Source organism: Hypomesus transpacificus, unplaced genomic scaffold (genome assembly GCF_021917145.1).
Source record: "Hypomesus transpacificus isolate Combined female unplaced genomic scaffold, fHypTra1 scaffold_42, whole genome shotgun sequence".
In the NCBI taxonomy this organism is placed as follows: domain Eukaryota; kingdom Metazoa; phylum Chordata; class Actinopteri; order Osmeriformes; family Osmeridae; genus Hypomesus; species Hypomesus transpacificus.
Window position 1 is genome coordinate 1624287 of NW_025813938.1, and position 11765 is coordinate 1636051.

An 11765-nucleotide genomic window follows, 5' to 3' on the forward strand; every position below is an offset into this window, starting at 1 on the left:
TGGAATTTCCCTATGGCCTTTTCTGACAAGATGTCATCAACGAATCCTCCGTCGATGGAAGCTGGTTTCAAACGTTGCTGTATTACTGTGAACGTCGCGGTCTGTTCAGATTCACAGTCAAGGACGTCACGGGGTGAATCGCCAAGCAGGTGCATTGCGTGTGACCTGGGAGCAGCCGGTGGAGCTGACATGTGATTAATCACCCCAGACTAATTTGGTGAATGAAAATGAGGGGTGGAAACCCATCTGGTTCCGCATTAGAATAAACAAACATTCAGAAGAACTGCTGCTTGCTTTTAAGATGTGATTTCTTTGGCAGTTGTCATACTTTTTTGAACAGTTTAAAACACATACCTTTAAGTGTGTCAGGAAAGGTAGCGAGAAGGAGAAAGGGGACGATGCGCAGCAAAAGGCCCAGGTCAGATTCGAACCCAGGCCTCAACCAGAGGCGTTGTTAAACATTAAACTGTACTGGGGCACAGGCCCCTATTCATATCCCTTTTTTTTCCAAGCTTGCTGCACACAATGCAGTACTAGGCTATAGAAACTCCCCTTGCTTAACCCACTATACAACGGTTTAGGGACGCAAGTTTGATATCAGCTTTGGCAGGGACATCAAAATAATGTGAGCGCACATTTTTTTTCGCTATCAGTTGAGTGCAAATACTGTTTTTTGAGCTTCATCATGTAATATTGTTTTTATGTTTTCAGGGGCGAGTCTAGGTTCTCACTTTTGGGGGGACTAAGCCCCAAGATAAAACCTAGTATTTTACCTGTGACCCAGCAAAACTAGGGGGGTCTGGGGGCATGTTCCCCCAGAAGAAATGTTTGAAAATATCCTTTTAAATAGTGGGCACAAATGATTTATATTGGTGCACTTGCCCCAGTAAAAAGGATCTAACAACGCCCCTGGCCTCAACAGTAAGACCTCAGCATGATCCACGCGCATCCAGAGAGCCGCTGGTACGCCACAGAACTGCAGCTGCAGCGCGTGCCCTCTGACGCCACATCTGCATGGCTTGAGGGCGGTTAGCCACAAAGTTGGCCTGTCGGGCTCCATAACTGTGTTGTCAGGGCTCGTTCAGCTCCAGAAGCTGTGCACGCCTCCAGGCACATGGCATCTGCCCCAGCTGGCCTGAGGCCGCGCGTGACTCTGAGAATGACAAAGAGAGATGAGCCTACTTGGCTCTGTGAGATGTGCACTCGTCCAAAACACGGCCCGCTGTATCAGCACATGCAGCTCACGGTGCACTGAAGTATGAGGAATTTGTGTGGGTTTCATATTTGGATAAGGACAGTCCGAATTATTTCCTAAACGGACCCTCAGTCAGGACAAACATGAGAACCCCCTACTGCAAATATGGGTGTTGATCTGGACCATTGCACGTCGAATAGTTTTCGCTGAAAAACTTCCGGAGGACATTATTGTGTCAGTAAGATTATTGGTGTTGAATGACTGGGGGGATTAGAATGACTCAAAGGATGAGTCATTTAAAGCCTCAATGAATCAGAACACTGACTTAGAATAAATGAACAGCCCAGGTGCAAAATGATTAGACATGGCATTCACAAACTGATACAGGATTATAGAGGCATCTTTTATTCGAACATCGGTCTCAAGGGAGGGGAATTCCAAATTCAGCTTTCCCGCTGCTCCATATGGGTGCAGAGATTGGAGATCTGGCCCGTTCTCTAGAGAGAGACATCTGCGTAGAGCAGGGGCAAATCTAGGTTCCCACTTTTGGGGGGGTTAAGCCCCTAGATAAAACCTATTATTTTTCTTGTGACCCAGCAAAACTAGGGGGGTCTGGGGGCATGTTCTCCCAGAATAATTTTTTGAAAATATCCTTTTAAATAGTGTCCTCTAGTCGGTTTTAGGAAGAGAAATGAACACGTTTAAATTTAAAATGTGAAAAAATATATATATATTTAAAACATTTGGACGGGCTAATGGGCTAGATACGCCCATGGCGTAGAGGCTCCAGCTAGCTTCAGATTCACAACTTTTTCCGCTCTTCCCACCCCGAAAACCTCAGCAACTCACTGATTCGCTTTCACGTGTCGTATGTTGCCCGTGCGAGACGCTCAACCCGGCGTGTCTGCGACGGCGGGGGAAGACTAACGTGGCATTAACGTTGTCACTGTCAGAACTGCATGCAACCGCCGTCGTCTTGTATAATCGTATCAAACTCTGATTCCATTACAGCGATCCCCCCTCCTCTGTCGAGGTTTCTCCAAGGATTTGAGACAGTAATTGACTTCTTCGTGGCATTGGACGTTCCTGATAGGTTTAACTGGATTTAGATGCCATAAAGATGATCACATAAAACCACAGGACCAGGGCAATATTGGATTATCATGGCTACATGATTCATGAATTTGTCTTATTGGTTTAATTTCCTTAATCCAAATGCCAGCCGGCTCTACAGGGAAATGTTTGTGGACAGGCAGCTGAAATCACTTGTTGAGATACAAAAACAGTGTTGATATGAGATTTGTTGTCTTAATCCCCAGTGTAAACGCCAATGGCTAATGTGCGTCTGTTTGTTTGTAGATTGCAGGGTTTAACGAGCCTTGCCTTTGGGATTTCAGTCTGGGTCACCTAAGATGAAACCTGTTGAAAGGTTTCTCCTCAGCATAATGTCTGGTTACCAAGATAGCAGTGAGTGAATGAGGTCATCCATTCATCTGCATTCTCTTAGTATGAGCAAGCAGTGGCAGAGATGTGTAAATGTAAACTCATTAGACGTTTCAGCCGTGGATAAGTCCTTTTCTCACCTCCTTGTGACCTGTACTGCTGCCATGTAAATTGAGACACACACAGACCTGCATCCTTCCAAGTCCTCCCCCTCCCCCTCCTCCTCCCCCTCCCCCTCCCCCTCCCCCTCCCCCTCCCCCTCCCTCTCCCTCTCCCTCTCCCTCTCCCTCTCCCTCTCCCTCTCCCTCTCCCTCTCCCTCTCCCTCTCCCTCTCCCTCTCCCTCTCCCTCTCCCTCTCCCACCAGACAGTACTGTCAGAGTCAACGTAGGCGTGGTTCCACTTGCCTTCCCTGGCTCCCCTTTCCTAACAGGGTGATTGAAGCACATTAATGAAAAGATTGAACACACAGCCAATGTTGGTCCATCTGTGCTTATGACAGTTAGAACAGTGCCAAGTCACATCCTCTGGGTGTAGAACAGAGTGTGAAGCCTGCGTGTGTGTGTGTGTGTGTTTGTGTGTGTGTCAGGAAGAGAGTGATTGAGTCTGCAGGCTGTCAGTCAGTCTGTGAGAGGAACAGATAGAGAGAGAGTAAAAAATAGAGAGAGGGAGAGAAAGGGGGAGAGAAAGAGAGGGAAAGAGAGGGGGGAGAGAGACACAGTGAGTCCATCCTCAGTCACTGCTACAACCAACAGCTAAATCCACTGAAAGCTGCACAGCTGTCGGAGATCAGGAGTACAATAAAAGAGACATGGAGAAACACTAATACATGATTGTTTGAGATTAATGTATTTCCTACACTCCAGAGGTTACCACTACATTTGATCACCATCCATAAAAAAAAAAAAAAAAATCCTTTCATTTCATCTGCATTTTCAGCTGGATTTCAGGTTAGGCTGAATTTCTGCTGAGGACCGTAATGCACATCCACTCCACTCTAATCTTCATAATGGGTTTTATCCAGGGCTCTTCCTTGCAGAGGGAGCACTCAAGTGAGGGAAAAACGCACTCCGAATACCGTGGTAACAGACAGGGCCGGAACCTGATAGGTGTTTCAGGGCAGGATGGGAGGAACTGGAGGAGGCTTCCTGAAGAGAGGCTAGGTTTCACTGGAGGTTGTGTTCACAACCCCGGAGGAGCGACTGGACGGGAGACGGCTGGTGGAGAGAAGTCGCGGGGCGACGCCGCCCAAGAACGACAGCGACCCTGAGGAGCTCTGATATCCTGCTGGGCAACGTGTCACCACACCATCACAGTCAGGGAGTCAGATGGCTGAGCGGTGAGGGAGTCGGGCTAGTAATCAGAAGGTTACCGGATCGATTCCCCGCCATGTCAAGGTGGGGAATGCACTTGGGCAAGGCACTTCACCCTACTTGCCTTGGGGGAATGTCCCTGTACTTACTGTAAGTCGCTCTGGATAAGAGTGTCTTCTAAATGACTAAATGTAATGTAACTACACTGCAGCACTTCACATTAAGGTTACTTCACCTAATGTGTAAGTAACTGGCAACACTTCAAGCAGCAACATTGGTATCCAGTGTTAGTGGTGTGGGTCATTAGAGAAGTATTAGAGGGAACTGCATGGGGGAGGCGTGTAAGGAGTCAGTGGATGTTGTAAAGGGGCAGATAAAGGTAACACTGCTATGTTGTCACATTTCTTCACGGTTTCGAGTACAAAGTGAAACTTGGTATGGGGGTGATGGGGTTTTCCATGGGTAAGTGGTGGATTTTAACATCTTGTTTTACACAACCCTCAACTGCCCCTTCACCACACCCCCATACTGTGCCTTCTGACACCTCTGTAAAGCCTTCACCGCTAACTCTTAATACCAGTCAACTACACTACACTAACAACAGTACCTCTGTAAGTACAATGTTGTTGCTATATGAAATGCTATTTCATTACATGGTAGTTAGTGACCTGTCCTGTCAAGTATTGCAAAAGAGAAAGCTGTGAGGTGTTCTACAGGGTTGAGCAAACAGAGGAACTGGGTAGATGATGGGGGGAAATAGAGATGAGCTCAGAGGAAAAGAGACAGATGATTGACAAGCCTTGGTCCAGCCTTTCACAACTGTATAACTGTGTGTTTGTTTGTGTCTGCGTGTGTGCTCATGTCTGTTGAAGCCAGAAAACGGAATATTATTAAAAATGAATATTCCATACACTGCACCAAGCACTGGCTTCTCTACCACAACAAGAATGTGTCATCGGTGACATTTAGGCATGTGGCTCCGGCTGTTTGACTGTGTGGTCTTGACATTGGAAGAGTGTTTGAGGGATGACGTCCTTTCCGTCCACGCTCCACATTCCTTCCCTTCCTCCTCAGCAGGAATGATAAACTTAAGCAATAAGCCCCAAGAGGCCGTGGTTTACGCTGATTTTAGAACAGGTAAGGGGAGTTGTTAGGCACGACGCGAAGCGGAGTGCCGAAAACCCCCTTACCTCGCGGGGCTTATTGCTTTTCTAAAACTGTTACTACAAATATTTGATATGGTTTCATCAATAAAAACAATTAGAAACAAAATAGTTTAATAATAAACCGTCATTCTTCCGCTACTACAAAGTATAGTTCCTATATAAATCGTTGCCACGGAACAGCCAGATGGACATCTTTGCCGTCTTTTTCCATTTGAAATATTCGATGCGCAGTAATATGGAGTGTTAAAGAATGTTATGAGGACAACCTGTGAGGTTATGCTGGATTTTACAACGGCATGGAACGCGATATAGCCAATCACAATCAAGGATGGGAACAACCAGTTTTAGAATACTGTGTCAGCAGGGGCCTGGAGACCTGCAGGCTCTGACAGGCCTCATGGAGCCTGGGTCGTCTTGACCAAATCACAGTTTTATATTTTCCAGTCCCAGTGCTTGTTCCACTGTGCTATTATGTACGGTATTGTCTGCATTTAAATATTAAGATATTTCTGTTATATATAACAGACATATGTTATATATATATGTATATACAGATAACCTATATCTGTGTATACATATGTTGTGTATATATTTTGATTTTGTCACAGCTTGATTTAGGACAAGCAGTTCAGGTTCAAACAGACATGATTGAACAGCTTTTTTCCACTGAAAACAAGACCGACCAGTATCCTGTCTCCTGGTGAAGGAAGGCCAGCCACAGTATTGTCTTGCATGTTTAGCCTTTGATTATTTATAGCCAGTGCTTCATTCGGAAATGGGATCTGCTGGGCACACGAGCCAGGCTCTGTGCTCAGAGAGGTGAGAGTGACTTTGGTGAAGGTCTGTAAGTGGGTCAGACTGCCCTGCCACTTGGGGGTTATGGCAGCTGCACTGAAATATTCAAACACTTTGCAGCAAACAAAAAAGTGGTAGGTCCTGGTCATTCACTCACACGGACGGAGAGCCTTTGCTCAAGCCATGAGATCTGTCTACCAAATACATGCCTGCATGTGTATATATGTATAAATATGTCTGTAACATACATAAGTATGTTTGCTTTTTTATAGTAAACAACACATGTACAACCCTATCACAAGACCATCAAGGAAGTGCGAGCAGTTTGACCTGTGATCAAACATACTGAATTCCTCTTCCTGTTTTTTTCTCGGACATACAGTCCATGGTGAGGGATAGCCATGAACACGGCCCGCTGTGTCTCCATGCTATCAAACCCTGCAAACACATTCAAGCAACCAGGCTGATGCCATGAACGCCTCGGACAGGTCTCACACCGGTGGGAAAGTTCATAAAACTGATGGGGGAGCGAGAGTATGAGAGTTATTTAATCATTCTGATAACTGAGAAGTGAAAGAAGCTGATAGGATGGAGACTGCTGGCCCACATTGCCCAATCATCAAGCCTTCTGGCCTCAAAAGCAGAAGGCTTTTCTTAAAAAAGCCAATGAGGTCAAAGCCGGTGAGAGGTTAGTCTGAACACCGTGCTTTACCGCTGCTGAGTGACTTTCAAGGTAACCATCTGTTCCATTCTCTGCTGTGATTATTGTAAATGTAATAACTGCTTTTGAGATATTGTAGTAACGTCAATCCAACTGATAAATGTAACCTTAGTGAATATAAACTCTGGTTGGCGAATGAATAATTACATTATATGCTTAATATATATCGTTTTATTTGATTGAATATCCTCTAAGGAGTGCAACAATGTAGAATCATATATGTTCATAATACGTATATGTTGATATAAGTATTTCATTTGACATGCTTTGAGAACAAGAAATACTATACAATTCATGAAATCTGATAATTATTGAATCGTGACTTAAATGAGGTCTATCAACAACTCTTAACAGGATTTGAAGCCACAAGTGTTTTTTTTCTTTAAACACTGAAGATGGAGGACAGCCACATAATCTACAATGACTATGACTCAGATTACGATTACAACTACACCGATCACAACTACACAGTTGACGAAGTTGTTTTAAAAAACAACAAGACCTGTTTCAAGGAAAAGTTATGTGCCACACTGTTGTTTGTCAATGTGCTCATTTTCCTGCTCGGGGTCAGTGGCAACGTCATAGTCATCTGGATCGCCGGTTTCAAGATGAAGAGGACCGTAAACACCACTTGGTACCTCAGTGTGGCCGTCTCTGACTTCCTGTTCTGCGCTTGCCTACCGTTCAACATCACACAACACGGTCACCGATGACTGGATCTTTGGGGTGGTCATGTGCAAGCTGACGTCTTTCGTGATGTTCCTGAACATGTTCAGCAGCATCTTCCTCCTGGTTGTCATCAGCGCTGACCGTCTGCCTGTCTGTCGTGTTCCCCGTGTGGGGCGCAGAACCATCGCACCAACCGGAAGGGCTTCGGTAGTGGTCGTCGTCTCCTGGCTGCTGGCCGCTTGCCTGAGCGTTCCATCCCTGGTGTTCCCGCGACACGACGGAGCGCCCTGGGAGCACAGTGTGCTATAACAGATACACGGGTTCCGCACCAGCCACCAGGGCGGGTCGCCGTGACGCGGTTCCTCGCCGGCTTCGTTCTTCCCTTCCTCTTCATCATGGTGTGTTACTCCATCATCATCATCAGACTGAGAACCAATCGGATGACCAGGGTCCCTCCAAGCCCTTCAAGGTGATGAGTGCCCTTATGCGCCACCTTCTTCCTGTGCTGGCTTCCCTACCACGTGTTTGTCCTGCTGGAGCAGCAGCACCACCTGTACGAGACGAAGGTCCTCCACATCGGACTGCAGGTGGGCACCACCGTAGCCACGGCCAACAGCTTCCTCAACCCTGTTTTGTACGTGTTCATGGGGAACGACTTCAAGCAGAAGTTCAGAAGCTCTATGCTGTCCAAGATGGCTAACGCAATGGGGGAAGAGGGCAGGACCACCAGCCGCTATCTGTCCCGGTCCAGCTCAATGGATGGGAGGGGATCCACACATATCTAAACATCTTGACCAAGAGACACATTGTACGGCACACTCAGCAGAAAGGGGGGGGGCGGGGGGGGGGCGGTTTGGGCTATTTTCAATTCCTGTAAAAAAAAGAAATATATATATTAAAGAAGCAACTCTTTTCCCTAAGTTTGTGTTGACTATACAGTAATTACATAGCAACACTTTACACTGATCTAGCCTTAATTGTAAAGTGTTACTTAGAATAATATTTAGGTTATCACTTGACTGATTTGATTGTATCAGTATCAATTATTCGAGTATAAAAATATAGTTTACATGTTTATCAACTAAAACAGCTGTAGTTTAACCCTAATCCTGAACTGTTGTTTTTTGCAATTAATGATTTAATACGATAAACCATTTTAACGCATTTCAAATCTATCCAAATATTTGTTCTAAATAATTGCAAAATGTATTTTTGTTTCTATTGTGTTTGTCTGTATAAATGTTGTATATAAGAAACATATGACAACTTCTCTTAAACTGTCCTGTACACTGTGGTATGTAGAGTACTGCAAGGTCATAAGTATTTAATTATGTATTTAAAACATTATATTTCTTAGAGAGGAAATGTGTAATTTCCTTCTTAAAAAAAAAAACACGCTGTGGTTTGTTTAAAACATAAAAAAACACAACACCCTAAGAAGCTCTGTCTCTACAAGGAAATCGACAAGAGTGGTTGGTCACTAAATCACCCTCCTTCTGTATTTCATTTCTGCAACAAACTCTCTCGCTGAACAAGGTAAGTGCCTGTCTCTCTTTAAAACTAATTACTGTGGGTCGACATTATATTACATACAAGATCCATGAGATGGCTAATTCTAGTTATTTGTTTTATGTGGACAGAAAAGACAATGACAACAGAGATGCCATATGTGAATGAATCAACAACATGGGACTATGATTATTCGGAAGACCCCCCTGTTTCTCCACCAGTACAGGGATGTTCTGAGGTTGGTTGCGTGACACTTGTGCTGGTCTATGTGCTTATCTTCGTGCTGGGGGGTCTGTGGTAATACAACAGTTATCTGGATCGCTGGTTTCAAAATGAAGAAGACGGTGAACACCATCTGTTACCTCAGCCTAGCCATCTCTGACCTCTTGTTCTGTTCCTGTCTACCTTTCAACATCGTCAACATAGTACACAAGAAGTGGATCTTTGGCCTTTTCATGTGCAAGTTCGCCTCTTTCGTGATGTTCGTAAACATGTACAGCAGCATCTTCCTCCTGGTCATCATCAGTGTTGACCGCTGTGTGTCGGTCGCGTTCCCAGTGTGGGGTCAGAACAACCGCACCCTCAAACGGGTGATGATAGCGGTGTTCCTAGCCTGGGTCATTTCTATCATCATCAGCGTACCTGGTCTCATTGTTCGAGATGTAATCATTGCACCAATAGAACAAGTCTTAATTTGTGTCATAAGGTACGATCTGCTCTCCAACAGCCACACAGCCATCGTTGTGAATCGTTTAGTCTTTGGATTTGTGTTACCTATAGTCATTATCAGCCTGTGCTATTCAGTCATTATCATCAAACTACAGACCAATCGCATGGCCAGGTCCTCAAAGCCCTTCAAGGTTATGACGGCCCTCATCGCCACTTTCTTCATAAGCTGGCTGCCATACCATGTTTTCACTCTGACTGAAATCAAGTTCAAACTACAGATCGTTCAGCAAGGGTTGAGTGCTTCTGTGGCTCTGGCCAGTCTTAACAGTTGCCTGAACCCATTTCTCTACGCTTTCATGGGAAGAGACTTTAAGGACAAGTGCTGGAACTTCCTGTCCAGGATTGAAAATGCTTTCGATGACGAGGGGAAATCCGGAACCTCTAAAAGAACCTCTTCATCGCAGGTGTATTCCAAACATTCTACAAATGTCTGATTCACATCCATGAAAAGAAGCATTTGCAATGATTTCCGGTGAAGTTTTGTGGAGCTCTTAAATAACTTGAAAGCATTGCGCTGCTAGAATGATTGACAGCGACAATTAATAAAGTTAAATCTAAAACAATTAAGGCATTAAATTCACTGTACTGATTGGACAGTTAATTAATCTGAAGGACAAATACAGTTGCCCCCCTTGTTCCCTCAAACCCTGCTTTTATATCAGGTTTTTCGCGTCGTGCCTAACAACTCCCCTTACCTGTTCTAAAATCAGCGTAAACCACGGCCTCTTGGGGCTTATTGCTTTTCTAAAACTGTTACTACAAATATTTGATATGGTTTCATCAATAAAAAAATTAGAAACAAAATAGTTTAATAATAAACCGTCATTCTTCCGCTACTACAATTCTTTAACATAATATATATATATATATATATATAATATACATAAACTATATAGTAGGAACTATATAGTTCCTACATAAATCTTTGCCACGCAACAGCAAGATGGACATCTTTGCCGTCTTTTTCCATTTGAAATATTCGATGCGCAGTAATATGGAGTGTTAAAGAATGTTATGAGGACAACCTGTGAGGTTATGCTGGATTTTACAACGGCATGGAACGCGATATAGCCAATCACAATCAAGGATGGGAACAACCAGTTTTAGAAGTATCTGTTTACTGTTTTAAAATAAAGAAACAATCACTAAGTATTACGGAGCCTTTGGATCATCAAACGAGGAAGTACAGAAAACACAGAGCTCACACACGTCACATGCGTCCCGTGAGGCTGTGGGTGATGAACGTTTCACACCTAAATAGAAGAAGCAGAAAACGACAGCAAAAATTGTTTTATTGTCCTGACAAATGTGGTAAAAAATGTTTTGTTCCAATATGTATATGAATGCGAGTCCAATGAAAATGTCACTATTGGTCAATCTTACTCTCTTTTGGTCAGAATGAAAACAAGAAACTGAATGACAGGAACATGCATCTTCTGGTGCCCAGGACTGCACACCACCAATCGTACGCCTGACATGTTCTGCTGTAATTACATTTGTTCTGTGAAATGTAACACGGTGTCCTGCTCTGGGAGTCGTGTGGTCATCAGCTGAGCAGACAGGTCATCACAAACCCAGATAAGACACACAGAATCTCAACTGGCATAGAAAACTCAAGTATCACAAGAATGATTTTGCTGTGAGTGTGTGTTTAACTTGGACTTCAATGACAGGTTTTTTAAGACTGGTTTAGTTTGAGACAGCTGTTGTAACTTCTGTGTTGCACTGTGCTGAATAGAACTGGAAATTGAACCTTAAAATAAACAGAATAATCAACTGTAATCTGATCAATAAACAATAAACGTTTAATAATCAGCTGTCATCTTATCCATAAACAATAAACATTTAAATAATATCTTCGGCATTTATTGTTGTCAATCTTCCACAATCCACTCACCTTCAAACAGAAGCCACGTCAATGCATGTTGATTTGAAACCATCATCCACAACTAAGTTAATTTAATGTATTTAATTTATTGGGTATGATCACATGACATTCATTCCATACAAAATACATTCAAATGTGACACCCACGTGTCAGCCAGGCAAGTAAAGCAAGACTCTTTCATTTAAAGCCTGTGTCAAAAATAGAGATCTTACCGATTTAATTCTTGCATTACAAAGACTTATTTAATTTTTGTTGCACAACCTATAAAAATATATGTTTATGGTACATTGGACGTCCTTAACTCTTATTGGCTGCCAGCTATCTATGAATTTAGCAACA

The 11765-nt window shown here is 43.7% G+C and overlaps 1 protein-coding gene and 1 pseudogene across 1 annotated transcript; both read left to right on the top strand.

Moving 5' to 3' along the window:
• Positions 1-6989: 6989 nt before the first annotated feature.
• On the top strand, positions 6990-8085 carry LOC124464924 (annotated as a pseudogene).
• Positions 8086-8443: 358 nt separating this feature from the next.
• Positions 8444-10109, top strand: LOC124464926 (C3a anaphylatoxin chemotactic receptor-like). Its single transcript, XM_047016855.1, is given in 3 exon segments — positions 8444-8836; positions 8941-9095; positions 9097-10109. Coding segments are annotated over 2 exon segments (1023 nt in total). The 5' UTR covers positions 8444-8836; positions 8941-8948; the 3' UTR covers positions 9973-10109.
• Positions 10110-11765: the final 1656 nt, after the last annotated feature.